Source organism: Lampetra planeri, chromosome 35 (genome assembly GCF_965212315.1).
Source record: "Lampetra planeri chromosome 35, kcLamPlan1.2.h2, whole genome shotgun sequence".
NCBI lineage: Eukaryota > Metazoa > Chordata > Hyperoartia > Petromyzontiformes > Petromyzontidae > Lampetra > Lampetra planeri.
In genome coordinates, this window is record NC_136141.1 from 8,583,296 (window position 1) to 8,594,565 (window position 11,270).

General features: G+C 56.1%; 1 protein-coding gene across 1 annotated transcript; it reads right to left on the reverse strand.

Annotated features, from left to right (window-relative positions):
• Positions 1-4,747: 4,747 nt before the first annotated feature.
• LOC144730365 (uncharacterized) lies at positions 4,748-10,924 on the reverse strand. The gene is made up of 2 exons (XM_078611136.1): positions 9,490-10,924; positions 4,748-5,672 (listed from the first exon to the last, which is right to left on the reverse strand). The coding sequence occupies exons 1-2, from the start codon at positions 10,786-10,788 to the stop codon at positions 5,658-5,660; spliced, it is 1,314 nt and encodes a 437-aa protein (XP_078467262.1). The 5' UTR covers positions 10,789-10,924; the 3' UTR covers positions 4,748-5,657.
• Positions 10,925-11,270: the final 346 nt, after the last annotated feature.

Consider the following 11,270-nt stretch of genomic DNA (forward strand, 5'->3'; position numbering starts at 1 on the left):
GGGCTAAGTTCTTTTCCACACTGGACCTCTCTTCGGGATTTTGGCAGCTTCCCCTTGACGAGTCCTCACGGGAGAAAACCGCATTCCGTACGCCGCAGGGGTTATTTCAATTCAACTGTCTCCCGATGGGATTGAATGCGGCCCCTGCTACATTTCAAAGATTGATGGAGCTCGTTTTGACGGGGTTGCAGTGGGAGACATGTCTTATATATTTGGACGATATCATTGTCTTCAGCCGCACATTCGATGAACATTTGACGCGGCTGGAGACAGTGTTCACGAGGATGCGTTCTGCCAAATTGAAATTCAAACCAAAGAAATGTCACCTACTGCAACGGTCCGTCCGCTATTTGGGGCACATCGTGAGCGCTGAGGGAGTGTCCACGGATCCGGAAAAGACGGCGTGCGTCCGGGATTGGCCGACTCCGGCCACCGTGGGGGATGTTCGGCGGTTTTTGGGATTTGCCTCGTATTACCGAAGATTCGTGCCGGGTTTTGCGACGATTGCGAGGCCTTTGCATCTCCTTACGGGTAAAGGACGGAAGTTTGTTTGGGGACAGCCGGAGGAGGCGGCCTTTCGGAGTCTGCGTGATCTATTGGCCACGGCCCCAACATTGGATTATCCCGATTTCGATCACCCATTCATTCTTGATACGGACGCGAGTGACACAGGTATTGGGGCGGTGTTATCACAGTCTAAAGGGGGTGTAGAGCGTGTCGTGGCGTATGGTAGCCGAGTCTTGTCTCCTGCGGAAACCCGCTACTGTGTCACTCGCAGAGAACTATTGGCGGTTGTTTTTTTCCTACGGCAATTTCGACCATACCTCTACGGTCGTTCTTTTATTGTGCGTACGGATCATGCGGCCTTGCAATATGCCCTTAAAATTGACCAGCCATCCGGACAGTTGGCACGTTGGTTGGACACGCTACAGGAATTTTCCTTCCAAATTCAACATCGGAAGGGAGTGCGCCATGCGAACGCTGACGCACTTTCCAGATTACCGCGGCGCGCCCCTTGTAAATGTGAGTCGGGGACGCATAGGTGTTCGCCGATTCCAAACCCCCCTCAGCCGCTCACGTTGGCCGTCGAGAAGTCGGACACTCCGATGGAACCGGGACCGGCTGACGGGGTTTTGAATCTGCCGCGGTCTGTCTGGATCCGGGAACAGATGATGGATGAGTCATTGGTGTCCTTGCGGAAGCGGTCTGCTAAGGACAATGGGAGTCCGAGTACGGCTGTGGGGCCGCAAACCGCTCTCCGAGATGGTCTGCTTATGTGGCGGGAGGGGTTCCAGGAACGTTGGCGCCTGGTGGTACCAACGTCCTTGCGGTTCGAGTTGATTAGAACCCTCCATTGTGACACTCTCTTACATTTAGGGGTGCAGAAGACCTTGTTGACGTTGCAACGTCATTATTTTTGGCACGGCATGGCGACAGATGTCGTAGGGCACGTGCGCGCGTGCCCTGCGTGTGCACAACGTAAGCCGCCGAAACATCCTTACGTGCCGCCTCTCCAGTCGATTCAGGTGTCTCGAGTCAATGAATTGGTGGCGCTGGACATATTGGGACCTTTTCCACCATCGGCGAGGGGTAATAAATATTTGCTGGTAGGGGTTGAGTACCTCTCCCGTTGGCCGATGGCCTGGCCGTTGCCCGATCAGTCGGCCGCGGCCATTACCGACGCCTTTTTGTTTGGGTATATTATGGATAAGGGGGCGCCTGAGAGACTCCTCACGGACCAGGGCAGGAATTTCTCTTCTAAATTATTGGCGGAAGTGTGCGCGGGCCTTGGGACTAAGAAAGTACGGACATCCCCATACCATCCGCAGACGGATGGTATGGTTGAACGGCTGAACAGGACGTTGTCTGCCATGCTTTGCCATACCGTGAGTGAACAACAATCAGATTGGGATCTGCACATCCCCGGGGTGCTTTCGGCGTACAGGATGACGCCTCATGCGGCTACAGGATATTCGCCGTTTTACCTTATGTATGGTCGGGAAAACGTGCCGCCGGTGGATGTGCAATTGGGAACTGGGGTGAAGGGACCTCGTAAACCACTTCCTGAATACATTCAGGACACGGTTCGCCGAGTCACGGAGGCGCGGGAGAATGCCCGCGTGGCTACGGCCAAAGCCCAGGCCCGGAACGAGCGATATGCGCGACGGTCTGAGGGGGAGTGCCCTTGGAAGGTTGGGGACCTAGCCTGGCTTCATTGTCCACAGGTACGTCCGGGGACCTCGCCGAAATTGCACAAACCCTGGCATGGTCCCGTACGCCTCATTGCGGTTCCCAACCCACAGACAGCACGCGTCCAGATTGGGTCTCGTCGCTGGGTTGTGCATACGTCGCGCTTGAAACCATATGTTGCTCCCTTACATGATGCGTCATCCCCCAATGTTGCCTTGCCGGGGTCTGTTGCTGCTGACTCTCCCCTGCCTGCGTCCATTGATCTCGCTGGAGCGCCTGTCGTACCTGTTCCAGACAGGCCGGCCGTGACATTGCGGGGGACGAGGGGCCCTGCTCGGAGGACGCCTGCCAGGTCTGCGGGACCTTCGAGCCCTGCAGCCCTTCCGACCCAGCTGCGGGCACGGTCACAGGACGAGCCCAAGACTAACTCTTTAGGGACACGGGACGTCGGTGGACTTCCAGCTGCGACAGGGGGATTACCCCCTGTCATTCCTCGACTTTCATCGCGTTCCCGTTCTGCGAGTGGGCCGCCGACCGTCCGGGACGGGCCGGCGACCCGCACACGTTCCAAATCGCTTACGTTTCGTTGATTGTTGCTGTCTTGTTATTTTTTCTTACAGTTGTATTTATTGCATGCTTTTGTACGATCGTTGATGTTCATTGCGTTGTTGTTGTTCTTGTTGTTACATTATATGCTTAGTGTCCTTTAGGGGGGGAAGCTCGGTTCGCCGCATTACGATTTGCTATTGGTCAGCCGAGGTCGGCTGGGATTTTTCTACGGGGGAGGGTGGTGTAATGCGGGCGTAAGCGACCTTCCGGAGGTGACGTCACGGGGGGTGGAGTCATGTGACGTGGGGGTAAGGTTCGGGGCTTTAAGCGGGTAAACCGGAAGGGGAAGGTAGTCGGGGTGTGAGCGGAAAAGAGTGAGGCCACGCGGGCAAGTGTGGAGAGGGGGGGCGCCGACGGCGATCGGGAGCCAACCCCGAAGATAAGAGGAAGCTGCGGAGTGGTGTGCAGCTGGGGAGGAGACAGCCAGGAGGGCTGCGTGTTAGAGGCAGCGGTGTGGCTGCCAGGAGGAGCTGCGGAGAGAGAGAGAGAGGGGGCTGCTTGTTAGAGGCAGCGGTGTGGCTGCCAGGAGGAGCTGCGGAGAGAGAGAGAGAGAGCAAGAAGCTGTGAGGGCTGCGGAGGGAGAAGAGCAGCAGAGAGTACAGCCAAGGGGGGCTGTGTGAGAGAAACAGCAGCGGAGCTGCTGTTGTGGATCGGGCCGACATTGGAGTCAGCACCGTGGAGAAGCTACAGAGTAAAGACAGCCGTGTGGGTGTACAGCACGAACCGAATAATAAAGGACACTGGGACAGACATCGTGGTCCAGTCGTTTATTACACACATATACAAACACAGAGACAATTTCAACCGAGAAGATGGATTCTGGCTGAGCAATCATTGGAAGGATTTAATCAACCATTTCGGGTCTTAATTGATTGTGTTCACGCTTACGGTGACTTTCAGACCGCATTCCATTTTCTGCTCCCCCCTCCTCTTTTCCGAACATAGATGGACTCGTCCATCTGGCAAACTGCCAAATCGCTGTCCTTGGTGCTGATGTTAGGAAAAACCACCACTTTTTCAAATTTTCTTTCTGTGAATTTCACACCTGATGATGATTGCTTGTGTTGCAGTCGAAACGTCGTGAGGATTTTTATTGTTTTATATGAATATTATTTTATTATTTCCCTTCTACGTGACTTTACCGAAAGAACAAAGAATATGAATCTCTGCAGTCACGAAAGCTTTAAATTAAGAACATTGTTAAATGTCAGTAGCGCCTCTCTACTTTGTTTCCTTTAATACACCACTTGTGGTGCCGTGAGTCGAGTGATGTGAGTCAATAACCTTGCTAGACATGGCTAAGCTTTTAATAAGGGGCGCCGCGGTGGCGAGATGTTAATTACCTCGCCAGGCCGACAGCAGCGTGGAGGTTCCATCCCGACCCTGACGCCTGCTCTGTATTTGTATATTTTTATTTCCCCCGTGGTCGCATACATTCTTCTCCTGGTCCTTCGGCTTTCCCCTCCACATTTAGAAACGTGAGTTTAGAGCACTTGGCTGCTATAAATGTCCACATAAGCCACTTCGTTTAGTTTTCACTTGTGTCCAGGTTCAGGATCTGGAGACGTCGAGAGTTGTTCGTGATGTTTGAGCATAATCGCGACCTGATATAATTGTGCACGTGATACACACACTGAACGTACGCACACAAACATCGTGTACACGTGTGCCGCATCGTCTTTCTACATAGACTTCTCGTGTTGGCTAGAGAACGGTCTTTCCATACAATGTCGTGACATATCAGCCCCTTGTCGATGAAGCGTTTGATAGAGACCTCCCCCACACCATGTCAGTCGTGGGAGTTGTTTAATCATACTTCACCACGCTGGTGAATGCGGGTTGGTGAAGTGAAGAGGCCCAGAAACTACATGCAGATTATAATGGTAGGTTTTTACCCTTTTAACTGGTACAAAACTGACACCTTTGTAACAGGTTCCGGAGACACTTGTAGAGGTAACTTCTTTATTACAATACAACACTCCAACAGTCCAACAGTCCAACAGTCCAACAGTCCTGATACTCTGTTACAGCCTAGGTACACAGCCTAGCTACACAGCCTAGATACTCTACTCTGGCTACGCTCCGGAACTCGCCCTCACAAGGTCGTAGAGTCGGGAGTTCCAGAGTCCCAGCGCTGGCTCTCACAGCATCCCCGGGTCTTCAGATGGCTGGTCGTGGGTCTTGGGTCTTGAGTTACAACTGGGCCCCGATCGTCCAGGGAGCTCTCCTTTTATGCCTGGTACAACGAGGGGTGGGGCCGTGTGCGCCCCCAGATATCCCACAGAGCACACACAGCCCCCCCCTTTGGCGGCGCCAAGGGGATTAAGCGTCTGGACCCCCTGGGAACTCAACGCCTGGCGCCCAGAGGCTTAGCGTCTGGACCCACCTGGGAACCCAGAGCCCCCAGCAGCCCCTCCCTTCTTATGTCACTACATTACCCCCCTCTACGTAGCCTCCAGCCGACCCGGCTGTCAAAAAAAAATACAATTGTACAAGAAATTATTTGTTAACCATCAGAATGAGTGTGTGACAAATCAAGAAAAAAAAATGAGAAGAAAGCGCCTCTCCCCCTCCTGTGGTCACCGATGCAGAACAACACTGTATAAACACATATATGCAGGATGAACGCACGCCCCAATCGCCCACTATACATGATGGAAAAGTGAGTGGCGTCGCGTTGGGACGAGAGTTCGTGGGCGGGGGTCATGAAAATCGTTTGAGTTTTGAGCGAGTCCGAGTGGCAGGTCCATCGGTCGCGACGGAGGCAGGAGGGGACCGACGACCCGCTGTTGCGCTTGTGTCCTGGGTCGCTGATCCCGCGGGCAAGCTTGTTCCCGCTGGGTCGGCCGTGGCGGATTTCATTCCCAAGGCACCTGAGGGCGGGGCAGCGGGACCTGCCCGAGAGTTAGGAGCAGCATCATCGCGGCGCGACTCGTCAGACATGTCGCGCTCTCGGCCCCGGAGATGTGAAGGAGGTGTGTAGGGTTGAATGTAAGGTTTTAGACGTGACGGGTGCACGAACCAACGTCGCTTGCCATGCTGGATCCTGACACACTGCGGGCGGAGAACGCGAATAATAACAACCGGCCCTCTCCAAGGCTTAAGCAGTTTTGAGGAAGTAGCCAATGGTACCTGCGGGCAGTGGAGCCAGGCGCGGTCCCCTTCTACCCAAACGTGGCGGGATGTGCGGAGATTCCGCAACCGCTCGTTGGCAAGCTGACGGGCTTCTGAGTTATTTTGAGCAGCCTCCCGGGCATCTACGAGACGACGCACATTAGCACGGATGTGGTCGGCAATCTTAGCCTTAGGTGCGGGCTGTTTAATGTGCAATTGTACGTCGATTGGGGGGCAAACCTCCCTACCATACATTAGATAGAATGGCGAGTACCCCGTGGCAGCATGGGGCGCCATTCTATAGGCGGCCAAGACACCAGGTATGTGGAGATCCCAATCAGTCTGTGACTCAGACACCTGGTGGCTTAGCATGGAGGTAAGTGTCCTATGTAATCGCTCGACCATACCGTCAGTCTGGGGGTGATATGGCGAGGTGCGAATTTTGTGTGTCCCTAGCAGGTTGCACACATCCCGCAACAGGGTGGAAGAGAAATTTTTCCCTTGGTCGGTCAGCAGGCGTTCGGGAGCACCCTTGTCCAGGACGTAGCCCTGGAAAAAGGCCTCTGTAATGGCTGCTGCAGACTGGTTGGGGAGTGGCCAGGCCATGGCCCATCGGGTAAAATATTCGACCCCAACCAAAAGGTACTTATTACCCCGAGGAGTAGCGGGAAACGGACCCAAAATATCCAATGCGACGATCTCATTGACCCGGGAAACTTTAATGGATTGGAGCGGCGGGCAGGACGGCCTAGCAGGTGGTTTCCGCCGTGCACATTCTGTGCAACCTTGCACAAGGTCAGCCACATCGTTTGCCATGCCCGGCCAGAAAAATTCCAATTGGATTTTAGCTAGTGTTTTCTGAACACCCAAGTGCAAGAGGCGACTGTGGGTTTCCCACACAAGTCGCCCCCGCAGGGAGGTGGGCACCACCAATGTGTGGGATTGGGACCCCCCATCCCAATGCATGAGGACGCCTTCCCGGATGACATATGATACGGGGCCCCCCTGCCCCCTGTGACCCTCGGCATCCCTAGCGCGGCGTCTCAATTTGAGGAGGGAGACGTCTTCCATCTGAAGACGTCCCCAGTCGTCCAACCCGAGGCCCAGCAATGCGTCCTGCGGAACTTGCGTGGAGGGAGCCCCGTGGTCCCCGACCCCATCCCCGGCCGCGGCCGCAAGGGATGGGGGCGGTACCCCGTCAGGCTGCCTACAACGCCCCGCACCCAAAAAACAAGCACAGCGCCCATTGTTCGGCAGTCGCGACAACCCGTCGGCGTTCCCGTGTTGAATCCCCTTGCGGTAAATGACAGTGAACGCAAAGTCCTGGAGGATCTCGAGCCAACGCGAGAGCTGTCCAGATGGTTGGTCCACTCGCAAGGCGTATTGTAGCGCCGCGTGGTCGGAGCGTACTGTGAAATGCCTGCCATACACGTATGGCCTGTACTGCTTTATGAAAAAAACGATAGCAAGCAATTCGCGGCGCGTCACGCAGTAACGTTGCTCCGCGGGCGACAGCACCCTGCTGCCATAGGCGACGACGCGCTCCACTCCATTGACAATTTGCGACAGCACCCCTCCAATTCCGGTGTTGCTGGCGTCTGTATCCAGAATGAACGGAGTGGTAAAATCTGGATAAGACAGGGTAGGAGCATCGACCAGTGCTTTTCGGACGGCATTGAATGATGCCTGTTCTAACTCTCCCCATCGGAATTTGACCCCTTTGGCCGTTAATGCGTGGAGGGGCTTCGCAATAGATGCGAATCCCGCAACAAATCGTCGATAATATGAGGCGAAGCCGATAAAACTCCGCACCTCCCCAACAGAGGTAGGAGTTGGCCATGAGCGCACGCAATTTGTCTTTTCGGGGTCCGTGGCAATTCCCGAGCGGCTGACAATATGGCCCAAATAACGAACCGAATCCCTCATGAGGTGGCATTTTTGCGGTTTGAATTTGAGGTTAGCCGCTCGCATTTTAAGGAAAACTGCCTTCAATCGCGTGAGGTGTTCATCAAAAGTTTTGCTGAACACGATTACATCGTCGAGGTAGATTAGGCAAGAATCCCACTGGAGCCCAGCGAGGACCAGCTCCATCAGGCGCTGGAACGTCGCCGGGGCCGAGTGAAGACCCATGGGAAGTCTGTTGAATTGGAACAGTCCCTGCGGCGTGCGAAAGGCCGTCTTTGGTTTGGATGCGTCATCAAGGGGTAGCTGCCAAAACCCCGAGAGGAGATCCAAGGTGGAGAAGTAATGCGCACCTGCTAAGGCATCGAGCGACTCGTCCATCCTGGGAAGCGGGTAGGCGTCGGCCACCGAAATCTTATTAAGTTTCCTGAAGTCAACACAAAAGCGGAGGCTCCCGTCGTGCTTCTTAACAAGAACGATCGGCGCCCCCCATGGGCTATTTGATGGCGCAATGACATCGGCCGCCAACATATCGTTGACGGCCACCCGTACATGTTCCTTTTCGGCCGGGCTCAACCGGAATGGGTTTTGACGAATTGGAGCGGCATCACCCGTGTCGATGTGGTGGCTTAGCAATTTAGTGCAGCCAATGTCGAATTTGCTTTGACTGAAAACGTCGGCGAAATCGCTCAGCAGCGTGCGTAATTTAGCATGTTGTAATGGTGACAAATCGGCAGAAGTGGAGCAAAGCGCGTCGAGCCATCCTGTGTCAGGACCTGGCTTGGCAACGGAAGAGAACTCGCCCCCTACGTGACCCACGATCACATCTTCTGGCGGGGCTGGCGTCGCGTGAGCAAGCACCATTCCCTGACAGATAACGGCCGTTTCCAATCCCGCGTTAAGGACCTGGATAAAGGGGTCGTGGTCGCTTCGCACGAGCGTTTGTGCACACACGAGGTCCGACACCCGCTCAGCTGAACGCGAAGGCCCGATCACAGCACCCCCCATGAACGCGTCGTAATCAAGGGGTTTACGAAACCGGAGGGGAACTAACATCTGAGAGCCAGGAGGAATGTGAATTGTGCACGCCGCCAACGCCTGCACCGTCGTAGATGCGGAGTGCAACCGAGTGGGTGTGGGTAGGAAGGCCATGCGTCGGCCGGAGGGGAGCTCAATACACCCTTTGTTAATGAGAATTTTAATGGGCATCTTCCCCAAGAAATCTGTTCCGAGGAGGCACGGAACGGCGAGGGTTGATGAGACCAAAATGGGCCCAACTAATTGGACGTCAGCAATGCGGATCTGAGCATTGATCCGTCCGGTGATGCCCAACGAACCCCCATTTGCGGCATAGCATGGCACATCAACTGGCTGCAAGGGACGGCATATATCGGGCAAAATGTTATAAATTATGTCTGAAATGATGGTCGCCGACGCACCCGTATCGATCAACATACGAACATCAACGCCCTCGATGGAACCCACTACGGCAGAGGACCCTGCCGCAGCGGCAACGACCCTATGGGCCAACTCGGACCATTGACCCGGTCCGAGCGCCCGGTTGTTCAATGATGGGCCCGAATCCCCCTCCTCAGAAGCATGACCCCCCTGTGTGGTGTGAGGGTGCGTGCTTGTTGTAAGTGGGGGCCGAGAGTGCGAGGTGTCGTGACTCGCCTGGGTATGCCGAGGATACGGTGGTGGCCGAGGCGCCGGAGGTCCTGAAGTCCGGCGTCGGGGGACCCGGCAGCCGGACGCCACATGGCCCCGAAGGCCACAGTTGTGGCAGACGATGGACGCTCCGTCCTGGCGCGAGGTTGGCCGGTCCCGCTGGTGGTGATCTCGCTGGGATCGCCAGTTGGACGATCCGCGATTTTCTGTTGCTGCGAAGGCCTGATGAGGCCCCGAATGCACGTCATAGGCTTGTGCATCAGGTGGGCCTGCGCAGGCGGCGATGGTCGTGTCCTCATCGCAATGTAGGTGTGCTTGGATGCACCTGGCAGCACGTAGCGACGTGAAGTCGTCGTCGTCGTCGGCTGTCGGCATGGCAACTCGAAGCTGGCGGGCCAAGCTCATGAGCTTCTGCAGCACGAGTGACTCCACAGCGTCTTCATCCATGCGAGGGTAGGCAACCTTTGCCATGGCCAGCAGCGCGCTGCGGTACCCCATCGCCGACTCGGAGGCCTTCTTCCTCCTCGCATCGAAGCGGTGACGTGCTTCGGATGGGGGTCCATAAATCAGCCGCATCTGATGAAGGGCATCCGTGAGCGTGGCACGTTTTGCGCGTGGCACAGTAAGGAGTGCTGCGAGGGAGTCGTCGTCGAGCATGGCCGGGAGGCCTTGGAGCGCTTCATACTCCGACCAGCCGGACGTCTCTATAAGAGAGACGAACCGGCGTTCGAACGCTGCCCACTCACCCCCCTCTGAAGAAAATGCCTTGAGTGCCGGCAGGCGTTGCTGGACGTGAGCCAAGCTTTCGTTGCCTGGCAACCCGGCTGAAGCTGGCTTCGCGTTCGCAGCGCTGTCACCCGGCGGTGAGGGACGCAGCGCTGATGACGCGGCGTCATCGGGTTGGCCCACGCTGGGCCCGGAAGTGACGTCGCTCCCAGCGGCCACTGCTCCCCCCGCAGAAGTGACGACACACCCGGATGTATTTGCGGCGGGAACGGCCGCCATCTTTGTGTGGGAGCCGGCGGGATGGTGCGGCCGCTGCGCCTCCTCTCTCCCTGCTGTCTCCGCCTGTGAGCGACGCATGTCGTCCAGGATGGAGACGGTGGCGTGGAGCAGCTCGGTGAGGCGAAGCAGCGTTTCCTCCATTGCTGCTCCCGACGCTGGAGGAAGATCGGCAGGTATGGTGGACGACTGCTGAGCCGGCGGTGCAGCGTCGCTGTCGGCCCGAGTTGGCTGCCCCGTCGCCGCTTGCTCCTCAACATCGCCGTCAGGACTGAAGGTACGTGGCTTACTTCTTGTCTCCATTGCCACTTCTGACGCCAAATGTAACAGGTTCCGGAGACACTTGTAGAGGTAACTTCTTTATTACAATACAACACTCCAACAGTCCAACAGTCCAACAGTCCAACAGTCCTGATACTCTGTTACAGCCTAGGTACACAGCCTAGCTACACAGCCTAGATACTCTACTCTGGCTACGCTCCGGAACTCGCCCTCACAAGGTCGTAGAGTCGGGAGTTCCAGAGTCCCAGCGCTGGCTCTCACAGCATCCCCGGGTCTTCAGATGGCTGGTCGTGGGTCTTGGGTCTTGAGTTACAACTGGGCCCCGATCGTCCAGGGAGCTCTCCTTTTATGCCTGGTACAACGAGGGGTGGGGCCGTGTGCGCCCCCAGATATCCCACAGAGCACACACAGCCCCCCCCTTTGGCGGCGCCAAGGGGATTAAGCGTCTGGACCCCCTGGGAACTCAACGCCTGGCGCCCAGAGGCTTAGCGTCTGGACCCACC